Source organism: Tamandua tetradactyla, chromosome 16, assembly GCF_023851605.1.
Source record: "Tamandua tetradactyla isolate mTamTet1 chromosome 16, mTamTet1.pri, whole genome shotgun sequence".
In the NCBI taxonomy this organism is placed as follows: Eukaryota; Metazoa; Chordata; class Mammalia; order Pilosa; family Myrmecophagidae; genus Tamandua; species Tamandua tetradactyla.
Genome location: NC_135342.1, coordinates 76,419,707 through 76,443,625, shown reverse-complemented (window position 1 = coordinate 76,443,625; position 23,919 = coordinate 76,419,707). Strand labels below are relative to the sequence as shown.

Below are 23,919 nucleotides of genomic sequence, written 5' to 3'. Positions count from 1 at the left end.
TAGTGTTTCTGCCTGAAACTGACTCTTTCTTTGTAAACTGGACTTCAGGCTCTGAGGGCAGAACCCAGGTTCCCAGGGCACACCCTCCCCCAGCCCCTCCACCCCCTCCAACCCCCAGCCCCGGCATCTCCTCTCACTGCAGCCTACGCATGGGTACACCAGGACACCTGCTCAGTTTCTCAACCCCCCAGCCTTCCTCCTCCTCCTGACATGGGAGAGGGGAGAGGGCCGGATGAGACACAGGCCGCTGCTTTCAAGAAACTATCTCATTAACATGACATGATGGGCCTCTGCCTGAGGTCCCCACAGCCACCGGAGGAGGGAGATACCTGAGACCTGCAGAGAAACCAGCCCCCACAGCTGGTAAGAAATGCAAAATGGAAACCCCAGATGTGAACGTGAACCAGGGAGACTTGGTCAGAAGCAGAGCTGACCACACGGAAGGCCAGTTTCAACTCTGCAGCCAGGGGCACCACGTCAGTCCCCTACTGCTAACTGTCCTGTGCCTGGCTCCTATTGCTGCTGAGGAAAAGCCACAAGCTACCTGGCTCTGGCTCCCCCCAACCCCCAACTCTCCCCTCCTCTCACGTTGCCCCTCGTCACACAGCATGGCTCTTGGTCACTTTCCTATTCTCAGAACATGCCAGACCCCAAAAGCCGTACCAGTTGTTCCTTATACCTAGATCCCTCTCCCCCAAATATCTACAGAGCTCACTCCCTCACCTTTGCCAAGTCTGCTCAAATGTCACCTTTCCAGTGAGACTTCCCTGCCCCCAACTGCACCCCTGGCCCTCACTACCCTTGCCCCCCCACCAGCCTCTAGATCCTTTCATGTGCATGCAATTTACTCATTTGCAAATTACAAGACCTATTGACAATCTATGCCAAATGTCAACAGACCGTCCTACAGCCCTGTGATAATGCAGACTTCTGGATCTTGCCATGCACAGACTCCCAGACTCTTGCTGCCATGCACCAAGCTCACTGGTGACACCTGGGATGCAGGCAGCCCCCAGGAGAAGGTTCTGTTGTGACTACACAGTAATTTGCAGAAACGCAGCTATAAACAGATGTTCAGATACAGCAATCAGATCTCATACCTAAATCCAAGCAGACGCTGGGCAGACGGCAAAGCTAGCACACATGTACAAGTCTGCATTTCCAGTCTCTATGGGAAATCAAAGTCTGACCTGACCACACAAGAAGCAAAGCAGAATTGTCATCACAATCATCACAGCAGCTCTACACAGAACCACCTATGCTGCTTGGAGAAGAAAGGAGAGGATGGGGAGAACAAAGAAAGTGGGATAAACCTTACAAGGGGGGAAGGAGGGATACTCTATATCTGGGCTGTCCAATACGGTAGTCACTGGCCATGTGTGGCTCTTGAGCACTCAAAATGTGCTGGTCCAAATGGAGATATGCTGTAGGGATAAGAGACACACCAGATTTTGAAGACTCCATGACAAAAAAAAAAGTAAACTATCAATAATTACATTGTATACATCCTGATATAATATTTTGGTGTGTTGAATTACATAAAATACGTTATTAAAATTATGTTCACCTGTTTCTTTCATACATCTTTTTTTAATGTGGCAACTAGAAAATTTTAAATAATTACACACATGGCTTGCATCTGTGGCCCACATCACATGTCTACTGGATTAGCACTGGTCTAGACGCAGTCCAGATGGCTGCAGCAGGATGGAGAGGGGCATTGGAAGAACACTGCAAGTGGAATGAGGAAACACAGGCTTGCTTTCAAAGCAAGATGAGGAATCTGCCCTACAGATTTTGGTGACTGGGAACATGGGCTGACGCAATTTCTCTAAAAGGTTTGGTAACCTTGGACAAGTCACTCAAGCTCACTCTGCAGTAAAATGGGGAAAACTCACAGGCCTATCGTGATGGCTAGAGACTACACATGAATAACCATACACTCAATCACATGAATACACACAGCTGTGTAGTGCCCTGCACAGAGGTGGCATATAACAGGTGCTTAACAAATGCAATAATCACTTTGCCTTCAAGATGCTCCCAAAGTTTTGAGACCACTCTCTTGTCCAAGTACCAGCAGCACCTCCCAATGCCTTCTCCCCCAGCTCCTTAGGGGGCAGCCAACAGCCAAACAGGAGGGTGGAGAGGACAGAGTGGGTGGTTAGGAAGTGAGCAGACATTTCCATGGCTCCATGAAAAGATTCACTGATTACGGATCCCCTTGGCTGAGGCTTTAAACCTTGAGATGATGGAAAATCTGGGTCACACCTCACACCAGCATCCGAGCAAACTTGAAACATCTGTTAAGGAAACAAAAACAGGCTACCACCTTCAAAAGGGTTCCTTTGTCTCCCTAAAGCAAAAGTAATGGTCAACATTAGTGGTTCTACATAAGGGATCAGTGGCTAAGGGAGTTCAAATAGAGTCAAGAGACTATTCTGGATGCTACTCTTATGCAAGCCTCAGCTAGATATTGCTAATTGCCATGGTTTGCCAAACACCAACCAACAGCATTCCTGTTGACCCTAAATAATACCCAGGGCTCTATCTGAGATCCTACAGAAGTTGCATATACTACATTTACTTTTCAGAAACCTAAAACCTTCAGATGATTCCTAGGCCAGATAAGTCCTGAAACCCAGAGGTGCCAGTCTCTCCAGGAACATCAACCAGTTCCATCCCCTTATCCCATATTGTAGACACCCTTTTCAACATGAAAAAAAGTTAGAATGGGCATAGACAAAAAATCCCTAACTATTGGGAGAAGTATCAAAGGAGAAAGAGGAGTTGCAACAGAGAAGATAAGGATTTAACAAATGAGTATGACTACTAAATCATTAAATTGATATTTCTTTTTAGTCTCCAGTGTCTTGGAGCAGCTAGAAGGAAAAAACTGAAATTGTGGAACTGTAACCCATACCAAACTTTGAAATCTGTTTTACAACTACTTGTTAAAATGTACTTTAAGGGGTGGTACGGCTGTGGCTCAGTGGCAGAGTTCTTGCCTGCCATGCCAGAGACCAGGGTCTGATTCCTGGTGCGTCCCCATGCCAAAAAAAAAAGAATGTACTCTGAAATTTATTGCTTTATATATATACATATATATGTTATATTTCACAATAAAAAATGTTTTAAAAAAATTAGTCGTTCTGGATTTCAGCCAGGAATCACATCTCTGCTGATGTGTCAGTGCTCATGTGCTAAAGTTTTCTCACTCATCTACTGTAGAGTGGGTACCCAGTCTGCGCCAGAGGGCAATGCGAGGCTCTGGGTAAGTGAAAGTAAGAGGGAGCCATGCATGGAGAGTTAAGTATTTGGAGGGGAAACATCATGACAACTAAAAATCATACATGAGTTCTATTTAAAACAGAACACTGAAATGCAAATCAGAAACCAAATCAGGAAATGCAAATGGCAACCACCCTGAGGGACCACTTCACACCCAGCAGGGTGGCTAGAATCAAAAAGACCGAAATTGCAACTCCCCTACTTTCCTGGCTGGTGGGAATGTAAAACGATGCAGCTGCTTTGGGAAACATCTGGCAGTTCCTCAAAGGTTAAACACAGAATTACCGCCTGACCCAGCAATTCCCCTCCTAGTATACACCCAAAAGAAATGAAAACATATGTCCTTGCAAAAATTGTACAAGAATGTTTATAGTGGCACTATTCACAATAACAAAAAGGCAAAGCAACCCCCGTATCCATCACTGATGAACAGAGAAACAAAATGTGCCATATACACACAACGGAATATTATTCAGCCACAAAAATGAATGAAGTACTGATATATGCTACGACATGGGTGAACCCTGAAAACCTTACGCTAAGTGAAAGAAGTCATACACAAAAGGTCACATATTGTTGTTTCAATTACATAAAACATCCAGAATGGACAAATGCATGAGACAGAAAGCAGATTGGGAGTTGACAAGGGCTCAATATAAATGGGGGGGGGGGGGCTGCTGTGTGATGGCTAAAGGGTATGGAATTGGGGAGAGGGGGTGATGAAAATATTCTAAAACTGACTGTGCCGATGGTTGCACAGTTCTATGAAGACATCAAAACCACTGAGTTTTACACTTTAAATGGGTACATTGTGCGGTATGTGAATCACATCTCAATAAAGCTATTATTTTAAGAAATTTTAAAAAATAAAATCCTCAAAAAACAAAACAAAACAGAAGCCTGGTCAAGGTGCTAATTGTTCATCCAACAGCACACTTTCCTGAGCACTCAGTAGGGCATGCTGTGCCACAAGCTGGACAGACAAACACACCACCCGCCCAAGCAGCTAGAGGCTGGCTTTTTCACCCACAACTAACTCTGTTTGGCACCTATGCACACCCACAGGTTTTGTTTTTGTTCTGTTTTGCAGCTTCTCCACCAAATAGCATTTATTTCAGTTCATGTATCACAAATTTTTACAGTCATTACTTACCCCAGTTTTGAGAGTACAATGTACATTCAGTTATTACAGATAGATGTAAATTCCAAGTTTCCTTTTCTACACTATTTTCCTTTTTTTTTACAGCATTGAAGGCTGCTTTATTCACTTAAGATAACAACCTAAGCTTCTTCCACATCATCCAAACGTCTCTGCAACCAACTTAAAAACGGAAGGTCACACAAAGCCTTATCCTTGGAAAGGAAAATGGAAGAATTCATATTCCAAGTGCCAGAGATGGGTGACCTGTTCTATCAACAAATCCATGAGCTGAGCAGTCAGAAAAGCTGCAATTACACCCCAATTGTCAGCCTTGGAAAAGCACTTGACTTTCCTCGACACTGGATTTCTCTTCAAGAAGATTAGGAAAATACCAACTTCATGAGGTTGTGGTGGGAATAAAGCGAGGGCTCGGCCGAGGGCTCAGCACAGAGTCAGCACCCAAGGGTCTCCTCCGTGCCCACGTGGTCACGACGACGCCCAGCGAGAAGCACAAACCTTCAGCCAAGAGGAGCTGAGCATCCCTAAGGTTTCACTTCCTGGACCAAAAAAAACGCCAAAGCAGGAGGAGAAAGAGCAAAAGACCCTGGCTTTATCTACAGATTTAGTATTTGTAAAAGATGTCAAAGTAGGTGCCCAAATGCAGGCGAGGATTGGGGAGTGGACAGGCCGGTGCGGCTGTCCTGGGGGATAACCGAGCCCCGCGCCCCACACTTATGGCACACCCTTTCCTTCCGCCCTGGAATCCTTGCAGGAAGTTATCCCATGGAAATGATCACGGATATGACTACGATTCACCCAAAAAAATGTTCCCCGGACCAAGGTTTGCCATGCCAAAATATTAACTCCACAGTATACAAAGATAGGAGACAGGTTGAAAAAAAAAATACAGTGGAAAACAACAGCCGTTTAATTATACAGAAGATGTATGTTTCTTGGATGAGAAGAACCTCACAACTGGACAAAAGCCAATGCCCTTCACCAGGAGGACAGATGAAACAGCAGTTAAAATAAAGCTAACACTATCATGGCAGAGAAACCTTACAAACATGGCAGGCAAAAAGGGCAAGTCGCTGAGGGGACAAACAGTATGGTGCCTTTTATGTAAAGACTTGCAAAACATAGTTATGTATTGGTCAGATGTTAAAATTTTTGAAATAAATATTTTTTCCATTAACCATTAACCAATAACACCATTATTGAAGTGTGATACTGTTATTTCTAGGGAGGGAGAGGTACACATGAGGATTTAGCTATACTTATATTTTCGTTAGTAAAAGCAAATGGAAAAGATTCAAAGCAAACATTAAGATTTCCCCAAGCTGGCCAGGAGAGTGTATTAGCTCCCTCTGGCTGCTGTAACAAATGATCACAAAGTTAGTGACTTAAAAGAACACATTTATTATCTTACTATTACAGGGGTCAGAAGGCCAAAATGGGTCTTGCTGGGCTAATGTCCAGGTGTCAGCAGGGCTGGTTCCCTCTGGCGGTTCCAGGGGACAATCTGTTCCCTGCCTTTCCTGGCTTCCAGAAGCCGCCTGCACTCCTTGGCTCATGGTCCCTTCCTCCATCTTCAAAGCAGCAGCTCAGCATCTTCCGATCTCTCTGACTCTGATCCCGCTGCCCCCATCCTCTAAGGCCCCACAGGAGTCCACCGGGCCCACATGGATGATCCAAGACTCTCTCCCATCTCAAAAGAGCCATCACCTGGCCACACCGCAAAGCTTCTTTCACCATGTCAGGTAAGTCACAAGCTCCAAGGTTAGGACCTGAACATCTTCAGAGCCTGCAATCTGCCAAACAGAGGTTCTAGAAATAATAATAGTAGCAGCAATTGTTGTTGAGTGCTTGAGTACTCTGGCACATGTGTCAGCCTCTAAGCCAAGGACTGCTGCACAATTCACTCACGTGATCCTTACAAGAATCCACAGGTGAATGCCCCTGAGCTCCCCATGGCCTAGATGGGGAAACTGGAGCACTAAATAACTTGCCTTGGGTCACAGGTCTCGTAAGTAGACAGGTCAGGGTTGGAACCCAGGTAGCCAGACCCCAAAGGCCACACTCCTGAGCATGTGGGGGTCTGTCTTATCCTCTATACCAATCTCAAACTCAAAAAGGAGGAGGAGCTCTTTCCATAAGCAGCCCGAGGTGGTCTCTGAAAACAGTTCGCTATTCACTTGACCCAGAAAACCTCACAAAATCATGCAAACCAAAAGGTTCAAATCTTCGTGTTCACTTGAAGAACACCGGAGAAACTGTTAGGCCATCAAGGTATACATATCCGAAAAGCCACCTAGTATCTGAAAGATGTCACTTTACAGAAGCAGCATGTGCCATCCTGTCGCTACAATGGGGTATGGGAGGTGTGCCCAGGCCAAACAGCGGGGCTGGACACAGGGTCAGTGGCCCCAAGAGTGCTGAATTTTTGTTGCACATGCTTAAAAATGCAGATGGTAGGGCAGGCAATGGGGGCACAGTGGCAGAGGTCTTGCCTGCCATGCTGGAGACCCGGGTTCGATTCCTGGTACCTGCCCATGTGAAAAAAAAAAAACTGCAGAGAGTAATGCTGAGCCTAAGGGTTTCGATGCAGATTCCCTGGTCACTGAGCACATCAGGTGGACAAAGTCCCTAAGACACTCTGTGGGACATACGGAGTGCATGGTCAGAATAACCCACACGTGCGCTCCCCTGACCACACCGAGATGGTCCCTACTGAAAAAGGACAGACTGTTCCTAAACCAGAAGAGGAGGTTGCACAAGAAAAAGATATGCCAAAAGAAAATGAAGAAACAAAAACTTATGGCTCAGGAATAAATTCATCATAAAATAAACGCAAATTAAAATTTTTAAAAAAGAGGAGGAAAAGGAGGGAGAAGACAGGAAGGGAGAGGAGGGGGAGGGTTGTGCAGTACAAAATGAAAAAAAAACATATTACTATGGAAAAATGAAAGGATTTCACTTTGTGAAAATGTATCTATGTCTTACACAAAGAAAGCTCTAGAAGAGTGTACACCAAGTGTTTACCCAGCATCTTCCTGGGGGGAGGCTAAGGGTTATAGTCCTCACTCATCTAGAGCTGAAAACTTTCCTACTAGTGAGTGCATATTCTTTTTATAAGAAAAAAAAGAGGTTTTAATTAGGACAAATAAAACAAGGACCACCTTGGAGCTCTCTTGAACAGGAAATGGACCTATGGCTTGCCCTCAGCCATCCTGGGGAGCAGAGCCCCTTCTCTGGCCAGCTGGGGGCTGGTACCCCCAGGACAGGCTGGCTTGGGGTGGCTGGAGCATGTTCCCAAGAGCAGCAGGGCGTGGCTGCGGACATGGACACCTGGCCAGTGAAATCTGGCCCAAGGGAGAGCCAGGTAGAAAACAGGGGTGGGGGGAGCACCCAGCAGTCTCCCCTGAGTCCCAAGGCCAGCAGGGGTGTGCGGTGCCGCCTGCCCTCCTGAGCTCCGCTGGGCCTCCGTTCCCGCCCACGTGCTCTCCCGCCATTCTTTGCTTAACATCAGTGTTGTTGCTAGTTTCCATCCTGAAGAGAAAGTTCCCATTTTTTTCTTTCTCCCAACAGAATCCTTCTTCACACACACAGACACATCACCCTGCAAAACTAACTCCCACATGGAGCTGCCAGCACAACCCATGGGAGAAAAAGCAGCATCTCGCAGCCGCTGCCCGCCCGCCCCTTGCCTGCCCTTTCCAGCCCTCCCCAGTCCCCCAAAGCATCCCCAGCCTCCCCCCAGCCTCAGGGAAGGCGAGAAGCCCTGGGCGTGGCCGCCTGTGTGCACACAAGCTCAAATCCAAGGCCCCCAGCCCAAAGGGACGCCCACCCACATGGCAGGACAGCGGCAGAGACACGTCTGCCCATGACCGCAACCACCCGCCAGCTCCTCCCGCATGCCCAGGCGCAGCCCGACAAGCCATCACGGTGACACGAGCACTCGGCGCCCTCTTCAAGGACAGTCCCGAGTACGCGGCACATTTACCAACCTCCAGGGCTGGCTTTGCTGTAACCCCATTTCCCAGACAGGACAGCAGAGCGTGGATGCAGCAGAGGAGCCGAGCAGCCGGCCAAGGTCACGCAGCCTGGACGCGGCAGGGCCAAGGCCAGAACCGCAGAGGGCGGCCGGACAGCGAGTGTCACGGAGGCGCCCAGGCTACCCCAGCCTGCACCATCTCCACTGGACCTCCTGGCTCTGAGGGGACCAGGCCAGGGGCGGGGGGTGCTGGGGGTCCCCAGTGGGCTGGACAGGTGGGGGCCCTGAACCCCCAGAGCTCACATCTGGGTAGGGACAGTTGGGGACGTGGCCACGTGGTCAGACATCACCAGGAAGGGAGAAACAAGGCACCAAGTTGCTGGTGTTCAACCTCAAGACGTACAGCACTTAAGACTCTCCCAAAACAAAAGACCGCACAGCAGTTCACGAGCCTGATGGGTGAAAATCTATACTTATTATAAGACAGACCCGGGGAAAGGACGACTTTCTTTCCAAAAGGCTTCACCACCAGACACCTCGTAGTAGATCCTTCTCTCGAGAACAGGACAGCAGCTCTTCGGGACCCCTCGCTACACGGAGTGAGACACCTGAGCCCCAGCGCTGGCCCTACTTCCTGCAACGGCTGCTGCTCCCTCATCCACATTCCAGCAGCTTCTCTCCCTATCTCTTGCCACCGATGGCCAGGGGGAGTGGTGGGCCGGATGCCGAGTTCCCCAAAGCCAGAGGAAGGCTCTCGGAGCCCAAAAAAGACCACAGCCCATAGCCACGGGAACCCAGAGACCTGGAATAACCACGATGAAGTAGACATGCTTTGCTCCATTTCCAGGGCTCTAAGCTAGTTAACCCCAGGAACTCATCCGAACCACACAAGGACTCTAGAAGGGAGGTGATGTCCTTCACCCATTTTACAGATGAGGAAACTGAGGCACGGAGAGGTTACATCTCTTGCCAAGGTCCCATGCTAATAAGACACAGAGTCAAAATTCAAATCCAGGCAGCTGGCTCCGGCAACCACACGGTAACCGCTGTCCTATACCGTCACCCTCACGGCAGAGGGCAAGGCCAAGCTAAGGGAGGACGGGACCTGGAAATAAATATCTTTATGGCAAACTCTAGCTTGTCCAGAATACCAGGGACCAAACGGTACTGTTGATTGCTGTGCTCACCCTCACTGGCTCCTTTCACAGGAGCCAGCCTCGCCTACCAGCCCAGAAGGAGCCAGAAGTTTCTCTAGCAGGAGAGCACATCTGGCCCACCCTCCCTAAAGGGTGGCCAGAGCTGAGCTGAGCAGCCCAGATGCCGGAGTGGAAAGCAGCCGACCCGCTCACACCAGCCGAGGCGCTGCAAGGAGGAGGCTGCCACGTCGAGCTGAGTGAACACAGCCAGGTGCAAAGACTCTGTGAGATGCCAGAATAAGCAAGTTCATAGAACCAAAAGATCAGAAGTTACCAGGGGGGAGGGTGGGGAAGCATAGGGGGTGGGGAAGGGGGGTGGGGAGTTATTATTTCATGGGTGCTATTTCCATTTGGAGTGATGGCCAGTGCTGCGGAAAGCATTTTATATCTATTAATTCACTTAATCCTCACAGAGTCCCAGGACTCGGGTTCTTTTACTATTCTCATTTTACAGATGAGGACCTGGAGGCACAACAAGGTGAAATCAGGGGTCTAAAGTCACACCCCTAGAACAGGGCTGCGATTTGAACCCAGATGCGAAGGCTCCAGAGTCCATGCACCTTCGAACAGATACTGAAGCTGTACCCCTTGAATCAAGAAATAAATAAATATATTGACACTGGAGATGTACAGGGTGAATTTTATTCCCGATGGGATGCTTGATAGAGCCTGGGAATCACTTTTGCACACTGGAATGCCAGCAAGAGTTTGACATATACTATTTCTTTTAAGCAGCTTTATTAAGATTTATTCACATACCATACAACCCATCCAAAGTGAACAATCAATGGTTTACAGTATCATCACATAGTTGTGCATTCATCACATCAATTCTAGAACATTTTCACTACTCAAAAAAAAAAAAAAAAAATCGGGTGCACGGGAGGTTCAGTGCTTAGAATGTCCACCTTTCATGTGGGTGATCCGGGTTCGATTGCTGGACCATGCACCCAAAAAAAAAAATCCCATACCACGTATCCGCCTCCATTATTGACCCTTAGCATTAGTGTGGTATATTTGTTATTGCGGAGGAAAGAGTATTAAAATACTACTGTTAACTATAGCCCATAGCTTCCAACAGGAGTATTCTTCTGACATATACTTCCTAATTATTTTTAGATAACATAACTTTTAAAAACATTCATTTTTTCCTAAGAAGTCAGAACCAGCTGAAATACAGTAGAGCCCAGGGCACTGCCTGGCTCCGTCAGCGGTCGTCCATGCTGGGCTCACGGTCCCCTCCTGTGGGTCCGTTTCGTCCCCGCTGCCCAGCCCAGCAGCTCCCCCTCCTCCCGGCACCTGGCAGAGTGCGTCCTCTGCACCCACATGGGATCAGCGCCTTTCCCCATTGACATCACAAAGAAAATCTCAACAGAGCTGTCGTTCCTGGGTTCTAGGCACAGAGCTTCTCTATTCCGATACAGCACCAGATACCTCGAAGCTCATTAGGGAAAGAAACCAACACAGAGCAGGTGGGGCCTTCTAGGCTCTGGAGGCAGAAAGGATGAGTTCAAATTGCAGTTCTGGGGCGGGCCGCGGTGGCTCAGCGGGCAAAGTGCTTGCCTGCTATGCCGGAGGACCTCGGTTCGATTCCCGGCCCCAGCCCATGTAACAAAAACGGAGAAACAGAATACAATAAAACAAGAAAATGTTTAAAAATGTTTCCCTTTCTTCCTTCCTTCCTTCCTTCTCTCTGTCTTTCCTTTAAAAAAAAAAAAAAAAAAATTGCAGTTCTGCCCCTTTCTGGCTGCGCGGCCTCGGGCATGCCACTGGTGACCCCCAGACTCAGTCTTCTGAACAGTCCAGGGGGGATAATTCCCATCTCACGGGGTCACTGTGAGTATTTAGTGTCAGGCTTATTAGCGCAGGGACTGGTGCACAGTGACCACTCAGCAGAGGGGTTCTTATCCCCGTCCCAATCGGGGTCCCCGTCACCACCATCATCATCAGGCAAGCCAAGGACCTAACTCCAAGGTAACAGAACAGCTCCTATGTTTGAAAACTCCCCATTCATGGGCAGCTGTCACTTGCCAAAAATAACCAGGCAGAGAAAACATGCATGAGGAAAAGTAAAAACCTCAGGATAAAAGTCTATTCAGTTAAGGAGGACGCAGGCCAAGCCCTCCAGGGTGGCTCATCGCCCCAGCCAACCCTGCCCAGACCCCACAAACAGGTGACACCAGGTTGGCTCCGAAGACACAGTCCAGGCCTCCCAGGTGGATGAGAGGCAGGAGCACCCCGAATGTTCAACTCAGAGAGGCCCCGTGGCAAATTCCTTTCTACCCAGAGTCAGCTCAATGAGTGCCCACTGGAAGGAAACAAAAACCACACATTCAGCACTTTTTTAAGCTCTCACCCCGTACTCGAAGAGCCCAACTTGCCATGAAGGAAAGGCACACTGCTGCACTGCAGGTGCAGGCAGCCAGCGTTGGAAGGGCTCCCAGCCCACCTTGGCCAACACCCTCAGATGACAAAAGGAAGATGGAGAGCTGAGGGGTGAAGTGGTTCACTCAAGGTCCCTTGGACTTCTCTATCAACGCCAGGCTCTGGGGCTCCCCACCCCGTGGGTTTTCTTCTTTTTTTTTTGGTTTTCTTTTTTATCTTATGTTAGTAAGTTTCAATTATGAAATATTTCCCAGTTCTTATCCACCAGATAAGAACTATTATTATCCCACTTGATAGCTAGAGAAACTGAGGCACGGAATAGTTAATAATTTGCCTCCAGTCATGCTTCTAGTAGGTGGCAGAGTTAGGGTTTGAACCCAGATGTCTGCATCCAGAGTCCACAGCTTTTTGAGGCATGTTTCCAAGATGGCGGCTCTCAATTCTTCCTTCCCCTCTCCAAGGGGTGGAGTCTAATTTCCCTTCCCTCGAACCTGAGCTGGGCTTCATGAACTCAGCTGGTACAAGAGAAGTTCTGGGGCTTCCAGGGTAAAGTCATAAAAAGCCTTGGAGTTTCAGCCTCAGACTTTTGAAATACTCACCCTGGGGGAAGCCAGCAGCCAGGTATGTAAGAAGGCCAGGGACACTGAGACCGACATGCAGCAGGCACAGGGTCAAGAATCCAAGCCCACCCCAGCTCTCAGCCTTCCAGGAATGTGAGTGAAGATCCTAGAATCTTCCAGATCAGGCCATGTACCAGCAGAGTGCCACCAAGAAACTTAAGCTGATACCACAGAGAGTAGAAAATCATCCACCTGAGCCCTGCCTGAATCTCAGACCCACAGATCTGAGTGCCTCCCGATCCCACTTCTGCATGGCCAACCCCGCTGGCCATCTGGCAAATCCTTCCTTGGAAGCTCAATGCCGAGCCCACCCCTGTCCCTACCACCTCCTCCCACTCAGACAGACAGGTGCCTGCCCTCCCCACAGTGCCCAGCACACACGTGTGTGCATACACACACACACACACAACCCCCAAGGACATTAATCCTACAAACCTGCAGTGGCTGGTTTCTGAATCTGCCTCCTCCTCTCAAGGGTAGGGACTCCATCCGTTCCCCTCAGCAGAGTCAAACACCAACACCCGAAACGTCAGACAATATGGACTGAACGAATGAAATGGCTCCACCACAAGATGCCCAAACAAAGCACATTGCGCTCTAAGCACAGCAAGCACATGCCTTCAGACCAGGGTTTCCTGACCTTGGGCACAGTTACACTTTGTACCAGATAATTCTCTATGGCAGGGCTCACCTGCGGGGTGTAGCGTCTGCAGCAGCATCCGGGCCTCAGCACATTCCACCAAGAGCATGCCAGTCCCCAAGATGTGACAACCAAAAATGTCTCCAGACATTGCCAAATGCTCCCCAGGGAGCAAAATAGCCCTGGCTGAGGCTGCTGGCTGCATGAGACATAGGAGATGGGATCCCTGCGTTTCCAGACTCACGTAGGCCCGCTCACAGCTTGTGGTGACTGTCCAGAAGTCTATGCCACCAGCCACGTGCCTCGGACCCACACTCCCATCCATGCTCCTTCCGGCTCCCTGCCCACCCACAGCAGCCACCAAGCTCCTGCAGGAATGCTGGGGCTGCGATGCGACCCTCGAGATATCACTCAGCAGCCAGGAAACGGGCAGTAAATGGTCCCACCTGGCCAAAGGCCTGTGCTGCCGAAGCAGTCAAGGGAGCACCAGTTCCAAGTTCTTCACTCCAAAAGTGCCTCTTTCTTCTGCCCATCTACAAGCACCAACACAGCCACCCGCACAGGCCAGCCAGAGCGGACTCAAATATGCGGATCTGATCCTAGGCCCCTCGGTGCATCCCCGCTGCCCTCCAGATAAAGCACCACATGCAAGGTGACTTCGAGGCTCCTGCCAGCAACAACAGTGGCAAAAGTAACGGTACCAGCCACTCCCTTTGCTACGTGCTTGTCAGGCACTGGGTGCTGCTGAGCCCCTTCTGTGCATTTACTCATTTACTCATTCCCAAGCACAACTCCATGCAGCGAGCACCAGTGTGAGCCCCATTCAACAGGGAGGAAACAGGCAGAGAGCGGAGGTGATCTGCTCAAGACAGCAGAGCTCATCAGACAGGGCCAGAAGTCAAGCCCCACTGACGAAACAATGGAGGTGCCCTAAGGGTTTAGATCTAATTGAATTACTGGGGAGTCTCCAGTATCAGAACAGTGCCTAGCACAGGAGGAGGGGGCAGAAGGGAGGAGGGAGGGGGGAAGGAGAAGAGAGGAAGACAGGGAGGAGGAGGGAGGAAGGCCCTCTAGTACCAGACCTGGCCAGCCACCAGGATCACCACCTGGAGCACTTAGTAAAATACTGGGTCCCAGGCCACCTGGTGTCACTAAATCAAAAGGGGGCAGTCCTGTATATGTTTAAAAGCCTCCAAGGTGTTTCCCACAGGCCAAGGGGAAAAGGGCGCACAATCCGCTCGCATCATGGCCCACCTGTAGTTACCACTGCGCCTGTTCCAGCCCCTGCGCCCCCCACCCACCTCCCTCCACCCCCAGTCTGTCTCTGAGCAGCAGCACACAGGGAATGGGGAGCAGTGGTGACTGCTTCCACACAGGCATTTCCAAGCCAGGCCTCCGGCTGTGGGCTCCCAGGCCGGCAGACACTTTCCCCTGCTGCTTAATCTTAGTGGCCAGAGAAATCAAATTCAAACCTCTGCCGAGCCCCCAGAGCCCCCTGCGAAGGACTAATTCAAACGCAGCACACTGCAGTGTGGACAAGAGTGCTGGGGACCCCCGGGCCTTGGAGTCTGGAGTGTCCAGTGGGGTAACGTCTTTTGGGGGGTATCACTGGTCTGCCCTTCAAAGTTCAAATGCACCCTACCCTTTAACTCAGAAATAACACATCCAAAGTCACCCTTGGGAGATGCCTGTGACCCGTGTATAAAAGGACTATGCAATCACTGCACCACGGATCTGAACAGCGAAAGACTAGAAACAGCCCAAGATGTCCATTGCTATGGGTCACACTGTCATACTGTGACCACGGGCAGGAAAGCTTACTGACCCCAAACAAATAACACAGCTCCATAATACTGAAAAGGTGCTGCCTCCAAAAGGATTATTACTTGAAAAAAGGAAGCCTATGTGGTAGGTTCTCACTTGTGTAAAAAGAAAAAAAGAAAAAAGAAAAAAACATGGTACACACATTATACAAGAACAGAACATTTCTGGAAAATCAAAGAAATTAGCAGTGAGTTTGTCTCCAGAGCATGGGATGGGGCTGAGAAAGAGAGATGCTTATTTATGAGTTAATTAATTTTTTCCCCCAGTGTATATTTCAATTTGTCAATAAGAACCTAGGAAACCACCACAATGAGATAGCCCATCACAGCCACTAGGATGGCTATTATTTAAAACCCAGAAAAGAGCAAGTGTTGGTGAGGATACAGAGAAACGGGGAGCCTCGTCCATTGCTGCTGGGAATGCTGAACAGTGTCGCCACTGGGCAAAGAGTTTGGCAGTTGCTCAAAAAGTTAATGTACAATTATTATCTACCTATATGCCAGAGAACTTCAGGCATATACCTAAAAGAACTGGAAACAGGGACTCAGATACTTGCACACAAACGTTCACAGCAGCATTATTCACACCAAAAGGTGGACACAACTCCAGTGCCCATCAACAGGCGAGCGGAGAGAGAAAATGTGGTGCACCCACCCAGTGGACTCATTACTCAGCTGTGAAAAGGAGTGGTGTCCCGATGGGGCCTTGAAGCATTATGCAAAGTGAAATAAGTCAGACACAGACGGTCAACTATGGTTTGATTTCACCTATGTAAAATATCTGTAATAAGCAAATTCATGGAGACAGGAAGTAGATTTGAGGTCACCAGGGGCTGGAGGAAGGGGGGAAATAGGAAGTTATTGCTTACTAGGTACAGAGCTTCTGTTCAGGGTGATGAAAAACTTTTGGTAATGGATGGCGGTGTCGGTAGCAAAAGGCTGCAAATGCAATTAACGCCACGGAATGTTATTCTTAAAAACTGTTAGAATGGAAAAATTTCTGCTACATACATGCTACCACAATACATTTTTCAAACAATAACTAAATAATTTGTTTTAAAAGTATACAAAGTAAGACAAGCATCTGCAACTAATAATTGCTTAAGTCCCCTTACGCCTTTTGTTAAAAACAGTCTTGGAAACTTCAGGAACCAAGCAGGTCAACGGGGGTGGGAAGCGAAGGCACCCCAGCAGGGCTGAGACTTGATTTGAAAGCCCAAACCCATTCAACGACTTGCCCTGTCCATGGAGGTTAAAGCAAAGCCTCTCACTGCTGTGGTTTGCAGTGAGACGAAGCAAGTGTGCGGCTACCAAGCCACGAGCTTCCAGAAGCCAGCGGGGGACGCTCAGGCCAGCTCGCCCGAGGACGGCAGCCCCCCTGAGACCCCAAGAGCCCCCCAGCCCCTGATGCTGCAGACGGGAACTCAGCCCTGTCCCCCAGGAGAAGCGCCGGCACCTCATTTCCAGGTGCCCACTCTGGCCTCCGCTAGGTGATTCGACCAGGTCTTCCCAGGATGGCCTCCCCCCCCACACCCCCACCCCCATCCCATCTGCCCCAAAGCCGCTCCCTGTGGCCTCGGGTTTCGCAGCGCCCACGGCGGGCGGTACTCACGGCAGCCCTCGATCCTGTCGGCCGTCTTGCTCCAGGCCACCTGCCGGGTCTCCATGACCACCTGCACCGTCCTCCGCTCAGGCGTGTACTTGCGGAAGCTGAACACGGACATCACCGTCCCCAGCTCCAGGGCTCTCTTGATCTGGCTCTTCTCATATTCCGGAAGGTTGTCCACGGTCGCCATTGTCGGGCACTCCGGGGTGGGGTTGGGGGGGAACACTGAGGCTGCAAGAGGGAGAGAAGAGGGTGAACTGACTGTAGTTGGCTGGGGGGAAATGCAGTCAACAGGGCATGGGTTTCAGGAGCCAAAATCCTGTCTCATGCTCATCCAAGTGCACTTTGGGAGAAGGTTCCAGTGGCAGGGAACCGGCGGCCACTCGGAGAGCCCAACTGGGACACAAGGGTTGAAGTGGGAGTCAACGTGCTGAGAGGGATCCCTCCTGCACCAACCGCTACCTGGGATTTGAATACCCAAAGCACCCTACCTGGCCATAGCCAGCTCTCTTCCCCTCGCAGCTTTTCTCCTGGAGAATATTTGAATAGCCAAAGCAGCTTGGACCAGCCCCCACTCACCAACCTTCAACCCCCTCACCCCACAACAACCTGCCCCACCCTGCCCAGAGATTTCCGACCATCCCTCTCTCCCTGAGCAAAGCCGGGGACTGTACTGGGTTGAATAGTGTCCTCCAAAAACTCACATCCACCCGGAAGCTGTGAACATGACCTTGTTCGGGAACAGGGTCTCTGCAGATGGGATCAAGCTAGGAAGAGGTCCCATTGCCTCAGGGTGGGCCCTAAACCCAATATGGATGATGTCCTTCTAAGAGGGACTTTTTGGACACAGAGAATGACAAGCTGGGATGGAAGTGACGCAACTACCGGCCAAGAAGGCCAAGGATGGCTGCCACCCATGGAGGCTGGAAGGGGCCAGGGAGGGCCCTGCCAATGCTTGAGTTCAGTCTACCAGCCTCCAGAACTGTGCGAGAATAGTTTTCGGTCATTTTAAGCCATCCAATTTGTACACATTGTTATGGCAGCCCCAGGAAACTAAGACAGAAACAGGAAAAAAAAATCAGAAGCAATTCCTTTCCCTGCGTAGAAATGGAGAAAAGGGACAGAAATGCAAAAATGCCAGCTGTGTCGTGTTCAAATCCTGGTTTAGGTTCTTGCTGACCACGTGGCCTTGCAAAGGCTGCTTAACTCTCCAAACCTCCCTCTGGTCCTTTCTAGAACAGCGTGACACCAGCAACCGGAAGGCTGAAAAGCTACGCCACCAGCACAGCCTGGCATGGCACAATCCCTGTGCTCTCGACCACTGCTGAGTCTCGTGAACAGTCGTTGTTTATCGGACTCGGATCCAATATCGGACTCGTTGCTTACAGGTGCTCGGATCCAAAGTCTTGGAGTCATCATTCTTTCAACTCTCTCATTCCATATCCAATCTGTCAGCCAAACCAGAATCCTCCATGATGATGGGGGAAAAAAGAAGAAAAAAAAAAACAGAATCCTCTTCTCCAATCTGTCAGCCAAACAAGTATTCTCTTCTCACCCTTTCACTGGGCCTTCCTGGAGTCTTCCCCTGGATTATCCCCAATGCCTGCTCATGAATCTCCCTGCTTCTGCCCTAGCACCCAAAGTCAATTCTCAGACCAGGAGCCAGAAGGATCTTCTCGGCATGAGTTGAATCATGCTACTCTACTCAAAACTCTGCAGCAGCTCCCCATTTCATGGGGAGTCAAATCCAAACCCCTCACCCGGACCCTCCAAGGCTGTTCCCTGCCCCTCACTTCCCATCCCTCTTTGCCTTGCCTGCTCCAGTGATGTTGATCTGCTTTGTTGCCCCTGATCACCCCAAACTCAATGCTGCTACAGAACCTTTGCACAGGCCTAGAAAGCTCTCCTTCCAGAAATCCACTCAACTTGCTCCCTCACTTCTTTTTGGATCTCTGTTCAAATGCACCTCAGCAGCGAGACCTTTCCTGACCACCCCCTTACAAAGCAGCCACCCCTATCCAGCTGGCATCACTCAGTTTATTTCTTCATTTTCTATCTCCTCTACTAGACTGTGCACATTCTCGGCAGAAAAGACAGGGTCTCTGCTACCTGTTCGTCCACTGCTGAGGCCTTGGCACTTAAATTGGAGATTGGTAATATATATATATTCCTATTGAATGAATGAACCATTCAAAGCCTGGTAAAGTAGGTACTATTAATATGTCTATTTTAAAGACGAAGAAACTGAGGCTCAGAGAAGCTAGGTCACTTGCTTAGAGTCACACAGGTGGTAAGTACCAAAGTTGGGATTCAACACCAGCTTTATCAAAAATGGGAATGCAACTACCCCACACTTTGCTATCAGTGCCAAGGGAGGTGGGGCATAAGGAAGGAACAGCACAGGGCAGTTAACTGGAAAGATGGCACCAACCAACAAGAAGCTGAGAGCCTAGGCAGGCTGAATGAGGGGCATCCAAGAAGTGCAAAGAGAACCCTATCCACAGCAACAAAGAGCTCACCATAGAGGGCTTGCGTGCACCCGGGCTGCTGCCAGCACCGCGAGAGCACTTTCACACAACACCACAAAGTAGACACAGACTACGTCTATCTGCAGTTTCAAAAGAGTTCAGAGAGGTTGAGTAACTAGCTCAAGGTCACACAGCTTCTAAGCAGTGGAACTAGGATGCGAGCCTAGGCCATGGGATCCTGAGTTCTGACAATAAGTCACTTCCCTTTACCTCCTAGACACAACGCCTGCTCTTCAGGAGGAGATGACCACTGCCCCGCAGGCTGCAGCCCCTAGGAGAAGCACTCGAGCCCTTTGGGCATCAATTCTGTCCCCCTAAAATGGGAGGAAAACAGTATCTACCACTTAAAGTTCTCCTTTGGATTAAATGAGGCAGCACGTGTCACATCCTTGAAACAACTATACAAAGTCAGCCAGCGGTTAGATGTAGCTCTACCATGACCACCAAATGCTCTGTGTATCTTTTTCATCCCTCCCCTCCCCTCCCCTCCCCAGAGAAACCCATCCGGCCAGCGCACAGTTGTTACTCTAAGGCCACTGGGAGGCGAGAGGCCTCTCCAGAGATCAGGAAGTGAAAGGCAGGTGTTCAGCCAGAGCTGCCTGGGCTTCCACTCTGGCTCCGCCTCTGCACAGCATCCTGCCAAATGGCTCCAAATTCGGACCTCAGTTTTCTCATGTGTCAAATGGGAATCACTCCTAAAACCTACAATGTAGGTACAGCCCCAAGCATTCAGCAGGACCTCGGTCAAGATAACCAGCCAGTTGGCCAACTCCTTAGTCCTAGGGACTGGGGTGCAAAGGGAGTCCAGTCCTTGCCCTTTGCCCCCTCCTCCCACTACTCCATGCCCACAGCCAAAGCACTTCCGCAGAGCTGGCAGCTGGGGAGATAATCATGAATTATACCTATGTGGAAACAGAACAGTGTAAAAAGGGACATGCAGCAGCAGATACATGCATGGGGGCTGAGGGAGCAGTGAAAAGAGGTCCCAAGCCCAGTCTGGAGTGGGACAGGGGAAAGCTTCTGGGGAAAGCAGACAACTGAATCCAACCTTTAAAAAGGGTGGACCTGCATAAGCAAAGGCCCAGAGGTAGGAATGCTAGGGTGTGCTGAGAACTTCCTGAGAATGAAAGCCAGAAATGGCCTTCCTGCCTATCACCTCTCACCCAAGGAAAAGGGATAAACGAGGCACCCGTGGCCTTGCTCCTCCTTGTAATGCTGCTGTTTATTGGGCCCTTCCCAGGTGCCAAGCAGTTGCCGTACCTGCTCCCTTTCACTTGTCTCAATACAAAATACAATTCTTGAGAGGTGAAATTACCTGACCAAGGTAACGAAAATCAGGGGAGTACAGGATCAGAACCCCAGTCTGAATGCTGAACCCCCACTCTTTCAGCACCTGCCTTCTGGAATTCAGAATCCCTTGGCAGAACCTGCCCGGATAATAAATAAATTGGCAGACCCTGTTCAAGACAGAGGTTAAGTGACGTATCCAAGGTCACACAGCTGAACCTGCTTCCAGCGCCTCAGCTCTTCCTGAACTAACGTCATTACACTGACTACCTACCCCTGACTACCCCACCGGCCAGGACAAGGTACCAGCATCCTACCATTCTCTCTGGCTCTGGAAGGGCCTTAGACTTAACCTTCCCTGGGATTTCCCATCCTTCCAGCTCCGAAGCCCACCAAGTCTCTGACATTGCATCTCATCAGGAACCAGAAACAGACACTTGTGGCCATAAGATCCTCCAAGCCAGGACCCCAAACCCGGCCAGCTCCTGGCCCAGGGCTCCCGAGCAGGACACTTCAGTAGCTAAGGCAAGGACGGTCTCCAGGCCTCTGCCCCATGGGAGGGCACTGGCCAACACAGGCCATTTCCACTCTGCTTCTGCTTTTAAAAGAAATGAAATCCCTTTTTGTTCCTGTTTCTCATCCCCCATGGGTAACCTTGTAAAATGACTTACAGTATAACTACAAGCACAGTTGAGATTTAATATGAGGTTTTGCCATTCTGCTTTTCATGTCCTTCTCTTTGCAAAAAAGAGACCAGAACCAGGAAACTGGGGCGTTTTCTTCTTTTCGATGCTCTTTGTACATGTTTGGAGGAGGGAGAAGAATTTCATCCCAAATCCCAGAAGACAACTGTTAAAATTCATTACAGCCACATCCCTAAGAGGTAACTCCATTCCTACAGCTCTAGGGATGTTATTTCTGCTTCTTACATTCTCAGGTCCTGTGTGCAGCATCAGAGGATAAAGGTCTTCATGAGAGGAACGAGGCAGTGTCAGCCACTCTAGGCGGGAGTGTAAAATAGTTCAACTCTTTTTGAGGACAACCTGTGAGCTCAAAGAACATGTGAAAGCACATGCTTTGATCCAGTAACTCACCCTGTGCAAAAAGCAACATGCATAAGATAAACCTGGAAACATCATTTGTAACAGGAAAAGAGAAAGAAAGAAAAAAGGAAACAGCTTAACTGCCCATCAGTGGGGGGTCTCTTAAATAAATCATGGAATACACACATAAAAGAATGCTGGTAGCTACTGGGAAAAAATGAGGAAGATTGACAGACACTGAACTGAAAAGATATTCTTGCAAGACTAAATGAAAAAATAAGTTGCAAACCAATAATTCCATTTTTTTAATGGCTGTCTTTATAAAACTTTCTTTGGGAAAGTGGAAAACGGTAAAGGAAATTATCTGACTTTAATTTAGGTGATGTCATAATGGATAAGCTTTTCTCTTTTGTGTGTTTTGGCTGTTTTCTAAATTAAGAAGTGTTTTCAAAAGTTTTCTCACCAGCACTTTCCATTGCCTCCACTTCCAGAGTACAAACAGGCTATTCTTGGGGGTCGGGACTTGTGTTTTTGCCTCTTCAAGGGAAGCTCCACACCCTCAACATGGGGGGGGGGGGACAGTAGCATCATTAGGTAATTTTAGCATCAAAGAGACCCCCCAATGAGTACAGGCAGGGCACTCACTCACTCACACGTACACTCACTCTGTACTAGAAATAAGTGCTTGGCCCCAAATTCCGTGCGGCCCCCCTGCAGGGCTATAGTGAGGGACCCCACATGGACCCCTTTTCCACAGCTAAGCACCAATTCTCAATGCAGCCCCAGGCGGCAGCCTTGGATTGCCCCAGTATCTCCCAGGGGAGAAACCAAGGCTCAGAGAGGTTCATACACTTTGCTCAGGGACACAGATGTCACTAGAATTTAAATTAAGGCCTGACTGACAAAACCACCTGCTTCCCTCGTGCCTCAGGGCGCTCAAAAAGCCCACCCTGGACTCCGGCGTCACCTAGGCGCCCACCGCGCTGTCCAAACGGTACACGTCTCTCCCTCTAATTCTTCCCCTTTTGGGAATAAAGACCCCTCTGGGATTCTAAAACATAACCAGGAAAATGCACACACACGTACACACATAACTATGCATATAGTTATTGTGGGGAAGGGCCACGAATCCCCTGAAAACTCCCCAAGCGTCTCATGAGGGAGGGCTGGGCGTTTCGCAGGATCGCCCCCCTCACCCACCCCCACCTCCACCCCACCCCCTGGCCACCACCTGTGTGATACGGGGAAGTGCCGGGGGCCCGCCTGGCCCCTGCCAGATCCAGCGGGCCCCGGGCGCGGGGGCTGCCAGGAAAGAAGACGCCCCCACCCCACCCCACGCGGGACCACTCAGCCAGACGAGCCTTTCACGAGCGGGCTCGCGCGACCCCCCTAAACCACAAGTCGCGCCGCTTCCTCCCGCTCCCATTCAAAGCCGCGGCCGCCCGGGGCACGGGCCCGCGAGGTGACGCCGGCCCCGGGCGAGGAAGTGGCCGGCGACCGTCGCCTGGACCCCGGCCGATCCCGCCCCGGGCACAGCGGACGGGGACCCCGGACGGCCCGTCCCACCCCTGCCCGCGCCGTGCGCCCGGGCGCCGGTCCCCTCCGCGGACGCAGGTTCCCCCCTCCCACCCGGGCGCAAGTTCCTCCTCGGGCTCAGGTCCCCCCTTCCCCGGGCGCAGGTTCCCCCCTCCGGGCGCCGGGTCCTCCGCAGGCGCGGGGCCGCCCCCTCTGACCCCCCGCGTGCGCTCCCGCCCGGCCGGGCCACTCACTCGGCGGTGCCGCCGCCCGGACGCACCCGCCGCGGCTCCGGGGCTCCGGGGTACGCGCGCGCTCGCCCGCCGTCCGGGCTCGGGGCACTCCCTGGCGCGCACGCCCTCGGCCGCCGGCCCTCGCTACTTCTGCTTCGGCCGCGGCCCCGCGCCACGTGACTCCTCCGGGCCGCCCCGCGCGCCCGGCCCGGCCCCACCCCCGGCCGCCTCCCGGCACCCAGAGCACCCGGCCCTCGGCGGGGGGACGGGCCAAGCCTGGGTCCCGCCTCCTGAGGCCGGCCTTCCCCGCAGAGGAGGAAACTGAGGCAGCGGTGGGGGAAGTGACCTGCACAAGGCCGCTTGTTGAGGTGGAGAGAAAGGATTGTCCCGGTAGCGTAGCATTTATGGAGCGCCTACTGCACGCCGGTGTTCTGCATTGAATATACTTCTCACATTCACCCACAAGGAGGTGGCTGTTCCTGGTGTAATTTGCCATCTTCACTGAAGTTGCCCTTGAAACCTAGGGCAAACCACTCAAATACCCTCGGCCTGAGTTAAATACCCCATCTGTAAAACAGGATCAAAATAGTGGCACTCCTCGATGAAAATATTTTGGA

At 50.6% G+C, this 23,919-nt stretch overlaps 1 protein-coding gene across 2 annotated transcripts in view; it reads right to left on the bottom strand.

Annotated features, from left to right (window-relative positions):
• PLCG2 (phospholipase C gamma 2) overlaps positions 1-23,363 on the bottom strand; it is a 172,712-nt gene extending 149,349 nt beyond the window's left edge. Inside the window, exons 1-2 of one of the 2 annotated variants that reach the window (XM_077133130.1) lie at positions 23,324-23,363; positions 16,703-16,927 (exon numbers count right to left, since the gene is read on the bottom strand). In XM_077133130.1, the coding sequence (XP_076989245.1) occupies positions 16,703-16,886 (184 nt within the window). In that variant the 5' untranslated portion in view covers positions 16,887-16,927; positions 23,324-23,363. Of the gene's footprint in view, positions 1-16,702; positions 17,225-23,323 lie in introns of those variants that run through there. The other variant, XM_077133129.1, reaches the window with a different exon arrangement.
• Between the last annotated feature and the right edge of the window lie 556 nt (positions 23,364-23,919).